The sequence below is a fragment of the Anguilla anguilla genome, chromosome 13 (genome assembly GCF_013347855.1).
Source record: "Anguilla anguilla isolate fAngAng1 chromosome 13, fAngAng1.pri, whole genome shotgun sequence".
Lineage (NCBI taxonomy): Eukaryota > Metazoa > Chordata > Actinopteri > Anguilliformes > Anguillidae > Anguilla > Anguilla anguilla.
Genome location: NC_049213.1, coordinates 35,108,716 through 35,123,781, shown reverse-complemented (window position 1 = coordinate 35,123,781; position 15,066 = coordinate 35,108,716). Strand labels below are relative to the sequence as shown.

General features: G+C 48.3%; 1 protein-coding gene across 1 annotated transcript; it reads right to left on the bottom strand.

Annotated features, from left to right (window-relative positions):
- Nucleotides 1-1,390: 1,390 nt before the first annotated feature.
- Nucleotides 1,391-11,448, bottom strand: LOC118210957 (dnaJ homolog subfamily C member 11). The gene is made up of 16 exons (XM_035387506.1): nucleotides 11,308-11,448; nucleotides 10,261-10,390; nucleotides 9,713-9,786; nucleotides 9,172-9,273; nucleotides 8,763-8,891; nucleotides 8,295-8,417; nucleotides 7,767-7,840; nucleotides 6,806-6,995; nucleotides 6,270-6,355; nucleotides 5,622-5,738; nucleotides 4,511-4,666; nucleotides 3,683-3,752; nucleotides 3,407-3,464; nucleotides 2,804-2,946; nucleotides 2,225-2,354; nucleotides 1,391-2,067 (listed from the first exon to the last, which is right to left on the bottom strand). Exons 1-16 carry the CDS (start codon nucleotides 11,377-11,379, stop codon nucleotides 2,042-2,044), a joined length of 1,680 nt encoding a protein of 559 aa, XP_035243397.1. The 5' UTR covers nucleotides 11,380-11,448; the 3' UTR covers nucleotides 1,391-2,041.
- Between the last annotated feature and the right edge of the window lie 3,618 nt (nucleotides 11,449-15,066).

Below are 15,066 nucleotides of genomic sequence, written 5' to 3'. Positions count from 1 at the left end.
ACGTCAGAGGTGGTTTACGGAAGAATGAAAGGTTTGGCTGTTCTGTAAGAAGTTACGATGTGGCACATGAATTCAACAGTGGATAGGGATTCGGGAACTGTGCAAATCTGCAGTACAGCAGAACTACCAGGAAGTCTCATGACTGCATCCAATGTGCTTTGTCACATTTTTGTCGCATGACGGCACACCAGATTACCGTCTGTAAACCAGCTTGCGTGTAAATAGAGTTCCCCTAAGCTGGACGAACGCAGTAACGTTTGCCATACAGCATCATGAAAACATGGTGGATTACAGAGTTCCAAGCTTGCTTACTCCCAAGTACTTAACTGTGTCTTTACTAAGCTTCCGCTTGCAAGCAATCAGCTTCAGACTGATTATGGCTGATGAAGCTGAAGTAGTAACAGGGATTATAGGCTGGACAGACATTTCAGAAACAAACAATCGACTTCCTCCAATTAGCATGTTTGTATTCTGTGCCTCTTGATGTGCCTCTGCAAGTTCCCATCAACAGGTGTTAATTGCACCGTGACACAGCCATATTTCTACATTAGTTTCATAAAGGCATTGGACTATACTTTTACCCTCTTGCTGTAACTTTTGTCAGAAATAGTTCTGGCTCGTTCAGAGTGGCATCAAATTCAAGCAAGAACTCTGCTAAGGAGAAGGCGACGCAACACAAAGGACAAATTCTCCAGTAAGTAGCATCCTAAGAGTATTTCCTTACCATGTTAACAAGTTAATACAATGCATGTTTGTCCAACAGATGAGCCATTTTTATTGGCTACAGTCCTGAAGTAGCACCTGGACCAGAGCTTGCTGCAGTTCTTCCTTTCCTCCAGCAGGGGGCTTCTCCGCACAACCTGCTTCAGGTAAACCCCCTCTGAATCGACCTGCAGTTATGCATCGCCGCCACCCAGTGGCAGCAGAGAGCACCCTCGAGGGGAGTGGCTGAGGGCAGTGCTGCCAGGTGTTGACTGGCTTGAATGGTTTAGGTAAAAGTTTCATAATCATTTGGGGGTGGAACATACCAGGAGCCATCATAAGCGGCATAATCTGAATGGTCAAAGAATGCATTGGCAAAGTATTTTCCAATACCATTACTGGGAAGTGTTTCATCACTGCAATCACAAAATGCAACAGACACACACAGGAGGGTGCAGGGGGCTGTATACAGGGCCATTTACACTAGGGCCGAAATCAATACGCCTTCTTAAATCGTTATTTAATCAGGTCGGTCAACTAACTCGGGTCTCTTTTGCAGTGACAACCTAGGGAATTCTGGGTAGGAATGTAAGGGATTTTGTGGCCAATTGAATGCATGAAGGCCCAGTCTTCAGAGCAGGGTTAACCATTTAAAAGGTAGGTTTTTTCAGAAAAAAAAAAATTTCAGTCAGCAGCAGTGATTGTGACATCAGCATTAGAATGTTCAGTCAAGAACATTCTAATCACATCTGTGACCTCACACCTTCCAGAGTCTGTTGTGTCCTTGGGTTGCTGTGTATGCGGTATCTTGTGGCACACACAGCATCTTGCAGGACTGTGGGTCATGCACTGGTCTGCACCAGGAGGTAAAGCTGGGCTTGTGCAGCACCGGCTTCTCTAAAGACAGGCTGCCGTACCGGCTGAGAGGTTCTCAACAGCGGTGTAAATAATGAAGAGTTTACAACAAAAAAACAGCTAACGGAACCACAGCGCACGCTTGTGTAATCACGCCCTCTCTCACACGGGCGTGTAACACCAGCGTGCACTGTCACACACACGTATACATGCACGCACACACACACACACGACACCTCCGGACACTTGTAAGTTCATGACATGGCTGCGGTCACCAACACTGTTCGAAACACGGCAGGACTGTTAATAGGTCGTGTACGTATATGCAGGATAAGAGGACGGAGGGGTGGGACTGGGAGGGTCTGTGATCCGGGTGTGTCTCATCCGTGAGGTCAGCCCATCCCCGCCGTCTCTGCTTCAGCGTCTCTCGGTTGGTCAGTCTGTCCGTCTGTCGTCCGTCCGTCCGTCCGCTGGACAGCAGCTCCTAGGTGTCCGCGTCGATTCTGTGTGCTGCACGGGGGAAAGTGGCAGAGTTGGGAGTGTGGGAGTCCATATTGGTCAAAAACAATTTAGGAAAATTTAGTTCTACCTATTTTAATAACATCCTAGTGCAGTGTACCTTTTTTAACCCTGTGAAGAGCAGGTTTTTTTGGGAAGTCAGACTCACATTGTTTGGGTATCCTGAGCGGTTCCGTGTCCCCGGAGAGGACCTGGTGCATCACGCCCCGGAACTGGTACAGCAGCTTCAGGCCCTTCTCCTCGCCCACGCAGGGGTCGTAGAACCCCGGCAGCCCCGCCTGCGGGGGGGGGGGGGCGGGGCCTCGCGTTAATCTCGCGACCGACACCGTGCCCGTCGGCTCAAATGGCTTTCCTACCCTGGAGGCTCGGTATCAAAGGTGGCTCTAGATTCAATTCCAGCCGTTTCTTTTTCTTTTTAACTCAACAGTATTTATCTGCTTCATTTTGATCTAAGATCACTATCAGTTTTAATTAAAAATAGGCTTTTGGACCGTGGCACAACAGAAAGGTCACAATTGACCACCCCCTTGTGTTAATCGATGTGTCCAGCCCTGATAAGAAATGCCTGGCCAGCACAACCATGTTGCTGCTTGGGTTTGGCTTTTCAACCTTCCAGGAACAAACTAATAAACTCACCCCCTCCAATCAGTCCACAACCCTTACAGTGCATTCTAATGACCGTAGGTAGAGTTTGTAGTCGTGGGTGGTCAGCACGGTTGTGCATTACCTTCGAGGTTTCCGTGAGAATGAGCTTGGAGTCCTTCACCAGGCACTGCAGGGGCACCGTCACGTCGATGACCTTTGCCCTTTCGTGCCGCCTGCTGTTGTCAGTCACAAACTTGCCGTACCAGGCGTTGAGGATGATCAGACCTGAACGGAGAGGACAGCAGGGCAGTGGCAGCGCCTGTCATTAATCTAAAAACAGTTTGCTCAGCTTAAAGCAGTTATGGAGGAGTTGTATCACTTTAAAAAGTTGGTCTGATGCTGTGTACTCCATTATTAACCTTTAGTTGTGCCGTCCTTTTTTAAAGACGCACAACTAAACTAAGTTTTTTTTGTTTGTGTCCTTTGGTGCTCTTCCCCCATGGTCATCAGTGTTGTTCTTTTTAGGTAACCTTTGCTTCGCCTTCAGTTCAAAAAAAAATTTTTTTTTATAAAAAAGCAACTGAACTCCAACTGAAGGTGACGGGTCAAATCTCGGCTGAGCCGAAACAGTGTTACTCTCGTGCAAATTAACAGGGACTATTTCTGGAGTGTAGGTGTGAGGTGTGGAAATGTGTAAATCTACAGAGAATCTGCCCTTTGGGGGGAAAAAAAACTCTCCCCTCACCCATTTTAGATTCCTCTGCCTCGATGATCCTCCGCACGGACTCCTGCATCAGCAGAACCTGCGGGGAGAGAGACGACCGGTGATGTCACTGTGCTCGCCCTCCCCTCCCCCTCCCCCTCCCCCCGGCGTCCGAACGCCGCCCACACAAAGCCTCGTTCTCTCCTGAACGAGAGCCCGAAATCAGCAGGGAAAGGCCAGGCCTCCTCCCGGTGGGACATCCACACGCGGTCAGTCGCTCTGAAAGGCCGCGAAGGCCGCCGACGCCGGGGCACTCACCGCCGTCTCCGCCTCCTGCTTCCTGCGGGCGATTTCCGAGGCCGCGTTCTCCTGCTGCTTCTCCAGCTCCCTGCGGGGGGGGGGGGGGAGAAAGGACGACCGCGTCCCGTCAGGCGTTAGCGTGCCAAGGTCAAAGACCAGCGGGCTTCACAGAGACCACGGGTCACGTTAGAGACCCCCCCAAAATGGACTAAGCTCTTCCAGGGAGCGTGCAGAACCATACTGACGGACTGTACACGTTTACATCACACAGCAGATGCTCTCATTCAGAGCAACTTACGTAAGTGCCCATATGCTGGTGTAGGCAAGACACAGCGCTGATGCCAAGTCATCAGCCTCACATCTGATAGTTTTCAATACACAATCTCATAACATACAGTCACATGCCTTGGGTGGAAGAGAGAAATAGAGAATGTAGTATTATGAAGAAAATAGTTTAGGGGATGGATGGTTTATGTGAGCAAAAGTGCAGTTCAAACGGGTGCGAGTTCAGGGTTGTGTAGGTCTGACCACACAGACTGTGAGAGAGACAGACGGTGACACAGTGTAGGAGTGTAGCACAGTGGGTAAGGAACTGGGCTTGTAACCGAAAGGTTGCAGGTTCGATTCCCGGGTAAGGACACTGGCGTTGTACCCTTGAGCAAGGTACTTAACCTGCATTGCTTCAGTATATATCCAGCTGTATAAATGTATACAATGTAAAATGCTGTGTAAAAAGTTGTGTAAGTCGCTCTGGATAAGAGCGTCTGCTAAATGCCTGTAATGTAATGTAATGTAATGACACAGAAAGACAGACAGACAGACGGACAGATAAGCGTTCTCTCTTACTGCTCCTTCTGGGCGCGCACGTAGGGGATCACGACGAGCCGCTGCATGGCCAGGTAGAAGACCAGCGGGCCCACGGTGGCGTAGAACACGGCGCTGGGCAGGAGCTGGTCCGTCAGGTGGATGGGGAAGAAGTAGGTCTGGCTGGCCCGGTTCAGCCTGCAGCCGGGGGGGACGCTAGCATTAGCCGCGGCGCACGAACGGCGCGAGCCTCCTAACGGGACAGCTTACCGTTTCCCGGGCCAGGAACATGGCCGCCGGCCACCTGTTCTGCGCGGCTGTCGTGTCCGTTTATTTTTGTATTTGTTTTTTTAATTGAATGTTTATTATTCAAACTTTATTAGTGGTAAACTGGAGAACAGAACAGGGCATCGGGGGAAAGCAAAGCAAGCTCGCTGGGCCCAGTCATAAAGTAGGACACGTTCTGATAAAAAAATTTTTAAAAACTAAATGAAAAAAAGGGAAACTAAGGTTAAATGAATGGAAGTCTAAAGTTTAAAATGTGCTAAAATCTCCTCTGTTAAGTCTTCCATTCAGAGTAAAGAGTCGCATTTTTGCAGAACATCTGATAAAAGCGGGCCCTTATTATGGGATTCTGGTGAATCATTATAGTGTCTCTTAACAAGCACGGGGAAAACGAAGCACTGCAGCGTGTCATTTCAGATAAGAGCTCCTGTAATCTGACTTTCAGCACAAAGTAAAGATTTATTAGTCCGGGAACTCCGTCTGTTCTTAGACTGACCCGACGCCAGCGAGACTCTTCAGTTGTTTAACCCTTTAAGGTGCGAGATCACGAACGTTCAGTGAAACTGCAGCGTTCTTAACTGAACGTTCTAATGCTGATGTCACAGTCGCTACTGGTGACTGAAAGCAGTGGAGTTCTAGAACACTGACTTAGAATTGGTTGACTCTAAAGATACTGGGAGAAAGGTGGTCAGTGTGAAAAGCGTTGTTACTCCGCGATCCTGACAGCACAAGGGGCCCAACGCTACCTTTGGTGACAGTCAGAGAGCATTTGAAGAATCTGAGGTCCCTCATCTTAATTCAGGCTAAGGGCATCAGCCCAACAGCCATGTTCTCGGTGTGGTTCGGCTTTCTCTTAGCGAAAACGTACTTGATTTTAAGGGAGACCCCTTGCGGGACCCCGATGCTGACCGTGGCCCCGAGCACGCTGTGCTGGCTGATCTTCCTCTCCGCGCCGTACTCCACCACCGTGCCGAAAAAGCCCGACCTGCGCAGACGTACAGAAACCAAGTCAGGGGTTCAGGGGTCCGAGGATTCCCAATGTCAGGGGTTCAGGGGTCAGAGGATTCCCAATGTCAGGGTTCAGGGGTCCGAGGATTCTCAATGTCAGGGGTTCAGGGGTCAGAGGATTCTCAATGTCAGGAGTTCAGGGGTCCGAGGATTCTCAATGTCAGGAGTTCAGGGGTCAGAGGATTCTCAATGTCAGGGGTTCAGGGGTCAGAGGATTCTCAATGTCAGGGGTTCAGAAGGTCAGAGGATTCTCAATGTCAAGGGTTCAGGGGTCAGAGGATTCTCAATGTCAGTGGTTCAGGGGTCAGAGGATTCTCAACGTCAGGGTTTCAGGGGTCAGAGGATTCTCAATGTCAGGGATTCAGAAGGTCAGTGGATTCCCAGAGTCAGGGGTTAAGGAATCAGACGATTCTCAATGTCAGGGGTTCAGGAGGCCAGAGAATGCTAAATGTTACAGAGAGTGCACAGGGACACAGAGACTGCCCTGGACAGGGCCGGAGGTACGTACTTGACAGAGCCCTTAATCTTGGTCTGGTCCTCGTCCTGAAACTTGTACTGGTAGCTCATCATCACGAAAGAGTGCGGTATCCCCAGCTGTGAGGAGAGAGGTCAGGCAGTACAGCTTCCTCAGCAGGATCAGCCAAAGTGGCTCTGATACGAATTTAAAACGTTTTACTCCGCATCATCATTTCATATTTTTTACCGGGTCCGAAGATCAAGGACTCAACCTTCAAACCGTGACTAAACGGCGTATATCCCACACTGAAATTTTCTTGTACCGTTTCAAGCCGGGATCTCGGACTGAAGTCCTGGAGGAGAGGGCATTGGGTCTGCTGGATTCTAATCTGTTCCAGCACCTTAGTCCTTAATGCAAGTCACTGATTGGCTAAAGGGAGTCTGCCCACCTTGTTTCCAAGGCCTAGGCTGGCTGCTGATGAAAGGGAAAATCAGGAAAGCAGTGGAGACTCCGCCCTCCAGGACTGGAGTTTGAGACCCCCCGGTTTGAGGTGAGCTTTAACCCCGGAGGTTCCCCCACTGCTCTACCTGCAGGGCGAGGGTGAAGTGGCTGGTCTTGGTGTCCCTGACGACGCTGGTGTTCATGGCGGACTGCACGCCCCAGCGCCACTGCAGGTAGCCCATGGTGTTCTTGTCCAGGTGGCGAGCCAGCACCGTGGTTACGCCGGGCCGCACGCCGCGCGACGAGAACTGCAGGCCGCACTGCGCCGTCACGAAGCTAGCGCAAAAAACCGCACATTAGCACACGGAGTTAGCGCAAACGCACATTAGCGCACGGAGTTAGCGCAAACGCAGCTTACGCCACAAAGCTAGCGCAAACGCACATTAGGTCACTGAGTTAGCGCAAGCGCACAGAGTTAGCGCAAACGCACATTAGCGCACAGAGTTAGCGCAAACGCACCGTACGTCACAAAGCTAGCGCAAACGCACATTAGCGCACAGAGTTAGCGCAAACGCACATTAGCGCACGGAGTTAGCGCTAACGCACCGTACGTCACAGAGTTAGCGCAAACGCACATTAGCGCACAGAGTTAGCGCAAACGCACATTAGCGCACAGAGTTAGCGCAAACGCACATTAGCGCACAGAGTTAGCGCAAACGCACATTAGCGCACAGAGTTAGCGCAAACGCACATTAGCGCACAGAGTTAGCGCAAAACGCACCTTACGTCACAAAGCTAGCGCAAACGCACATTAGGGCACAGAGTTAGCGCAAAACGCACATTAGGTCACAGTTAGCGTAAACACACATTAGGTCACAAAGCTAGCACAAACGCACATTAGGTCACAAAGCTAGCACAAACGCACATTAGGTCACAGTTAGCGTAAACGCACATTAGGTCACAAAGCTAGCACAAACGCACATTAGGTCACAAAGCTAGCACAAACGCACATTAGGTCACAAAGCTAGCGCAAACATCTTCAAACGCTTTAACTGGGGTGTTTGAGGAAGATGTGCCGAGTGATCGTATGAGGTGTTCGGGACTCACCAGCGTGGTGTCAGGTTACGGAACAGCTTCATCCCAAGGAGGGGTCCGTGTGTGTCCCCCGCACCCAGCTCCAGCTGCGCTCACACACACACACACACACACATCACATCAGAGACCAGAGCTATGCTTCGCCACACACACACAAACACACACACATCACATCTGAAACCGGAGCTATGCTTCACCACACACACACACACGCATGCACGCACTCACACACACAAATACACAACACATCTGAGCTATGCTTCGCCATGCATTCATGCACGCACTCTCAAACACACACACACAGTACAATAACTTCTTTACTGGCAGTACTGTAGTTTGAAGCCTGATGTCAATTTGTATGTGTTTTGCGCATATGTGTATGCATGCAAGTATTTATGCATACGTTCTGTGCGTATTATGTGAGTGTGTGTTATGCATGCGAGTTTGTCTGCATACATTCTGTGTGGATTTGGTTTGTGTGTTTTATGCGTGTGTGTGTCTGTGTGTGTGCGTGTGCGCGCCCTCACACACACTCCTCACCTCTCCCCAGCCCTTGGCAGAGATGACCCGGCGCAGCGTCAGGTTAATGCTGCCTCCTCCGTTTCCGTTGTGCGTGGAGAGGGAGCCGGAGAGGACGGCCGTGTCTGCAGTGGTCAGGGGGGCCTGGAGGCGGTGGGGGGGGGTTGGGGGGGGGACTAGAGATTAATTACCCCCCCAAACCACTGCCCACCACTGCATAAGGTAAACATTCACTCTAGAATACACTTACATACTGGATACTAAATGGATCTCTCTAGGTGCTTGCACACACACTTCCAGTTCCGTCAACCAATGGCACCATTGCCTACTGCTTGCACTTTCCACAAACTAGGCACAAAAAGATGCTCATTTAAAGAATAGCTACCCTGCTCTGCTGCACAGTGAACAGACAATGGTCGTGCGTGCAGGTTTGTCCATCCTCTCCATAGCCTGCAAATGCAGCTGCAGCCCTGTAACAGCCATCTTTACCTCAATGGACTGCGAAATGTGCATCCTGTTGATTTCGATTTGGGGGAAGCCCCCGCTGGGCGCGTCCTCGTAGTCTTCTTCATAGCGGTCGAAGAGGTCGGTGGCGTCCACGCCCACGCTGATCGTCCCCTGTGCAGAAAGGCACGGGTCATACCATCAGCTAACGCGGCGCGGGGAGAAGCAGGTGCAGACAGCGGTTGCGGGACAGGGGCGGGGGGGGGGGGGGGGGGGGGGGGGGGGGGGCGGGACGGCGACCGGGGGTGTGGGATGTCGGCAGGGAGGTGTGTGATGGTGACTGGGAGGTGCGTGACGGTGACCGGGAGGTGTGTGATGGTGACTGTGAGGTGCATGATGGTGACCGGGGGTGTGGGACGGCGACCAAGGATGCAGGACAGGGCCAGCTGGTCACCTTGGGGTTGGTCCTCTGCTGGAGCCGCCTCTCCTCCCTCTCCCGCTGCAGTCGCTCAAACTCCTCCCGGATCTCCGCCGGCGTCCTCTTCCGCTCCACCACCTACAAAACGGACCCTCTGCTGAGTGACGGTAACCACGACGCCGTGCGCTGTATCCAGGGAACCACAACAAGACGGAATTCTGCAGTCATGGCAGCACTCAACGTCATTCTAGAACACGAGGGAGGCACGGCATGCACGTCCACTGAGTGCATCCATTTTGAATACCGCACTAGAAACCACACTGTGCCTCAATTAAACAGAACCATTGACTGATCTGGCAATTCAACGGCGTTATGCATCAGGCCGGCAGTTTCCCTACGTCTCCAGAACTGCTGCAACTCTAGTACCCCTATGTCTCCAGAACTGCTGCAACTCTTCCTGTGTGAATGCCTCAGACCCCATAATAGCCTGTCCACTGTGAAGGAATACACTGCTACGATAGTGTCTGTCACTGATCTATAAAACGACCCACAGCCAACTCGGCGCGAGAGAACTTACCTCCCATCCTTCCACCTCCAGGCCCTTCTTCCCATAAATGTCATAGATGGCTCTGGACTGTGGATCGCTGAGAACTTCCGTGAGACAAAATGAGACGGCTATCAATTAAGGGAACGGTCAAGAACAGGGAGTGCCCATTACTGTTGACAGGCTAATGGAAGAGCAGACGTCTGTCAGCACTTCACAAGCATTTCCTTGATATGCAGCATATCCGTAACTCACACAGTTCCACAGGCGAAAAAGAAGCAAACACAATCCCAGAATTATTCAGCAACATAGGAATACAGGTCGTGACCACAGATCCACAGAAAATATCATGGCCACAAGCAACCTCTATGTTTCCCTCTAAAAAAATATAACTGGTTTGTCAGCGAGCACAATTAATGGTGATGTTTCACAGTGCTGCTTGGGGGAGCCAGGGGTGATGGGCAATGACAGTTACGTTTAAATTAGACTTGGATTACACCGTTAGAACCACAGCGAGCAAGGCTACAGCTATTACGTGTCCCCCGGGAGCATGCTGAAGACTAAGGACTCTTGTGTTGTACCTTCATAGGCCTGGTGGACAAGGTTAAAGAGCTGCTCTGCCTGTCTCTTCAGCTCTGGGTCCCTGTGCTTGTCGGGGTGGTAAAGCATGCACAGCCGCCTGTATGACGCCTTCAGTTCCTCTTGCGTTGCCTGGAGACGAGAACGGCAAGGAAGAGCGAGACGTCGAAATGCTCCACGAATCGTTACATTTCCACGTAGTAGCAATGGGGAGACCCTGTGATTTATGCATGTACGACTGCTCCATCGAAGCGCTATATAAAAAATGTTAAGGTAAAAACGTTTATCAACAACACACGTATGTGCAGACCCAAATTATTTTCAAAGTACAAAGTAGGCTGAACGTAAATTAGGTGTAAAAGGCCGGGTTTAAAGTTAGCATATTCCGTTTCTGATGACAGCAACATGAAAATGTATTACAGGAACAGCGGGCACTAGCGGTTTATTAACGGTCGTGTTGAGGTTTGACTAAGATGAACTTTAAAACCTTTCATCGTGGCAACGATACACAGCAAGCTCTAGTCCCATTTAGTAGCCGGCTGCTTACGTGCAGTTTTCAAGCATGTTGTTTATGGCTAATTTAACTGGACTGTAAAGGATCAAAAGAGACTTGGATTTTGAAATGCAGCGTTTTATTTATTATTAAGGCTGACACGGACTATGACTATACGCCGGTTTTGCTGTCAGATGCTGCAGGTTACTGTCTTCATCAGACAGTGCAATGTCTGCAACCTTTGAATGGTGTGAGTAGTTGACACGTGTGGCTACAGCACAATATCTCACAGTTCGTTAGCTAGTTATTTCAGCAATTCTGTATTAACATAATTTGCACTGACTGAATCGAGCGTAGGGAAACCAGTAATCTACAATGAATCAAAACAAACCACGGTGTACTATTATTCAACGAACACGATCGGAATGATAGGCGAGGGTCATCTCCTTGGCGGACAACTTCAGCGGTTGCCGGCGACATTTCAGTCAAACGGATCAGGAATTCGCCGCGCCCGGTGCCTCGCCAATATATGCTACGAGACTACGGACTGCCTCACCTCTCTCCTGGCGTTAAGCAGAGAATAATAATCATCGTTTTCGATTTCATCGTCTCCCAAGGCCGCTGCCATGTTTGCACCCTTTCAACCCCGCCTTCTTGCAGTGTGTCGCCTACTTTCGCAGCGGGGAACGAACGCTTCTCAATCTCTAGCGCCGCCCCCTGGTGTGGAGGATCATATCAGTTCTGGCTGAACTCCACGTTGCGCCATGTGAAATATTCTGCCGAACTTTAGTAATATTTTTTTTTGCCACGGCGCCTAATGTGTGATACTGACAGAAATGGATTTCACATTTTCATCGCCGCGAGTAACTGTCGGAAGGCTTTTCTCAGTTAATAACCTGCTGACAACGATAGGCTGTATGTTATAGCTCGGTTTTAAATGGTGGCTAGTCACTCTTTTCTCAACAACACAAGCTGCATAGCCCAAATTTAAACGTCGGTGAATTCACCCATAAGAATTGGCAGAGATTTTTATGTTTTTGTATTCTCTGCCGACCTTGGCTTTACGTTTCCACTATTCTTACGATTTGCAGTAAATCGTGGCAGTAGGCTACATCTTACAAAATGCCAACTTTAAACGGTATTCCTTTTTAATACCAATAAAAACAAACAAACAAAAGACACGCACTAATGGAAAGCATAGCCTAGGTTGTCATTTACTGTGTTAGTTTCGTTCTAGTCCTTCTCTAGGCCTACATGTGGGAATAACTGCCTCTCTTCTTTAATGATGTTTATGACCTGCCTTTCAGCAAGGAAAAGGTCACAGTTTCGGAAAGCGCTTCAGTTGGGTGTGCGCGGTGGAGATCATTATCGCGCGTTAATAATGACAATTTAGTTGGAGCCATTCGGGTTTTGCTTCGGGCAAAGAAACAATTAATCCATTATCTATGAGTGCATTCCAATTAACGTATGTTCATTAATGCGCCAATGAATTATAAGAATTACATATTCATAGCTATGTCTTCAGCTTGCGCTGCAATTTGGCTTCCTATAGGGTAATGTATGATAATGTTTCAAATTCAATAGTCATTGGGATGGCTAATAGGTTATTCTTTAAAACGTTATTCGAGCTACATCACATTTAAAGACGTCTACGCCCCTACCATGAACGTCAATAGATAACGGCCCTGATCGATCGGAAGCTGTTTTCCGTCAGAGGTAGTTTCGCCGCGTCGCTGTTATTTTAAATGCAGTAGATGGCAATGCATTTAAAATAACTTCGACCGGTCTTCAGATTCGTTTCGAAAAAAATGTCTTCAAGCAAAACCTTACGAAACGTGACGTATGTTATCTGCTAGTCCTGTCAAATGAATGCGAAATTAAATGGCCTGGCCTCCGGAAAGAAACGATCAACTTTAAAATTTAGTGGAGGCAAACATAATGACAGACAAGAGGCTTCGACCAACAAAGTCCACTTGTTTAACGCGAAATATTAAATTATGGAGAAAATGAAAGTCAAAAGACGGGTTCATCAGCAATGCCAAAATGACGAAGTAACTATTTGATGTTAAAATATATCGCATTAGAAATAATGTAAACTCGTTAATTTCACAAAAGGCAGTTCCACTAACTCAGGGTTATGGCATGCATAATACCTTACATTTCTCCAAGTTTTGGAATTCGAAAAACTGTAGTCTAATGGTGACTAAAATGTGATGTAATTTAGAATTTAAATAAGCATTTAAAATGCCCATTGGATGTTAAGTCTATTGTGTTTTATATCAGTAGGATAACGATAACCCCCATCCCTCCATCCCCTCCTGTGTTAAGGATGCAAACGTTCTAAACTTCTAAAATCAAGACCGTGAAAAATATTTTAAAACAGTCCTATAGGCTGTAATGTTAAAATATGCTTGGACGCTATTGCTTTTAATTCAGAGCAGAGAAGTGCTGAAAGTCATTTGCTGAATCACATTTATGTAAATCTCTAAAGTTCACCGTAATCAGGTTCTTGAATATGAGGCGCTCATTCTGAAGATGGATCGTTAATACCGCGAGCGCGTCCGGGGGAGTGGAGCTGTCTCTTCAGCACCATGGCTCAGCACTCTCTGGTGTAACAGCGCTCAGCGTCTCATGCACGAGCCTCCGAATCTAGGTCCGTGCGCCCTGTCCGAAAAGCGTGTTTGAAATTTAGTAACTGTCCTCATTGTATTAATTTAGCATCTCAGAATTGTTACTTGTTATCAGGCGCGCGCGCGCGTAGGTGTATGTGTTTGTGTGTGTGTGAACGCGCGTGCGCGTGCGTGTTGATAAAGTCGCGAAATACTTTTCCAGTAAATTGCCATTTTTAAACCGGGTCTGAGATTACGTAATTTAATATTATGAAAACCCAGACACCTTTTCACGTGGATGTTTGATTGCCATTGACTTTTGTCAATAATATCTTAGATTTAGACTGAGGACAAATATTAATTGAAGTAAACCTACAGTTATTAATCAAACGATACAACGATCGACAAACGTGTGTCCCACGATTTAAGATAAATTGTAGGCAGAGGCAGAAGCAACAACAACAGCTGGGTTTTCATGTGATTGTGAATTGGCTTAGGTCATGCACTTCGGCCAATAAAGGAAGCGGTGCATAAACCCAAGGAAGCTACATCGTTGCGGGCAAATGGGCTATGAGTGCGCGCGCGTGTCAGCGCTCATCAGTTTTCAGCTCCAGGCAGAAACCTGTGATCGCAGCTTCACTCTTCACTCTTAGTCAGTTTCCTGTTCTTCGAGACGAATGGCCTGTCTAGACTAAGCCGTTGGCCTCCTCAGATTGCGACAGCACAAGTCCTGAAGCCTAAATAGGGTTTGATGAAACGTAGCAACCACCGTTCAATAGCCAACCCAACTAAAGCAAGATGATCTTACGGTAGAATGATCGCTTACATTGAATATCTCCCGAGCATAATAGCATTATGCAGTTTATTTCGTATATCATATGCAAATTACCTTTATATTGGCGTTGCGCTTGAAAAGATAGGCTACTCCAGGCTACTTATACTTAAAACACGGAATAGAGCGCTGATCAGCTCTTGCCAGGGACTCGGGGTTCTTCATCTAGACAGTTTTTAAATTACACGTGCCTCTTGAGCGCAGTCCTGCAGTGGAAACTACTTTGGCGCTGATGTCTACATTTTTCGATAGAGGTTTTTGCGTCGTGGTCCAGTTTACGCGTGTTGACAACTCGTAAATACCTTGGCAATAGTCTGTATATTCAATATTCAAGTATATTGGAATATCGCTTGGGTCTGTGCAAGCTAGATGGGCATATTTAACAGTCGGGCTGAAATGGCTGGAACAATTTCAAAATTTACAATGCACGGAAAACCCCCGTCATTGTCAAGGTATTGCAATTAAAATGTGTTGGCTGGGCGGTGCATTGCTCCAAGTGCAATTTCATTCGTCGCTAAAACATGCAATGGGCGAAACGATTTCTGTTGGTGGTAACAATAAATACTACAAACACAGGCTACGCTACATGAGAGCCACCATTCCAATTATTCTCTCCAAAAATCACGGTCACGAAGCATTCCGGATTTCGAGTGGGCACGGCTGGAATCTCACAACGCTTATTGGCCGACAGCTTGTCAAGGTGTCCCCAAATATTAAGTTTTATCCAATGGTATGCTGGGCTGGCCGCAAAAAGGAATTCTTCTCCTGATTTCACAGAGCATTTTAGAGTTTCATTGTCACTCATCTCTCTTTTGACCAATGGTAACGGTGAATTCTTTGGGCTCGCCTGCTGCCCCCCACCCCCCTCCTTCAG

What these genes read in the sequence shown, in the direction of transcription:
- LOC118210957 (XM_035387506.1), bottom strand. Translation starts at nt 11,379, where the DNA reads ATGGCAGCGGCCTTGGGAGACGATGAAATCGAAAACGATGATTATTAT. An exon ending in AAGATTAAGGGCTCTGTCAA is followed by an intron (nt 5,739 to 6,269) that starts GTACGTACCTCC and finishes ACGTCTGCGCAG; the next exon opens with GTCGGGCTTTTTCGGCACGG. An exon ending in AGCAGGAGGCGGAGACGGCG is followed by an intron (nt 3,465 to 3,682) that starts GTGAGTGCCCCG and finishes CTCTCCCCGCAG; the next exon opens with GTTCTGCTGATGCAGGAGTC.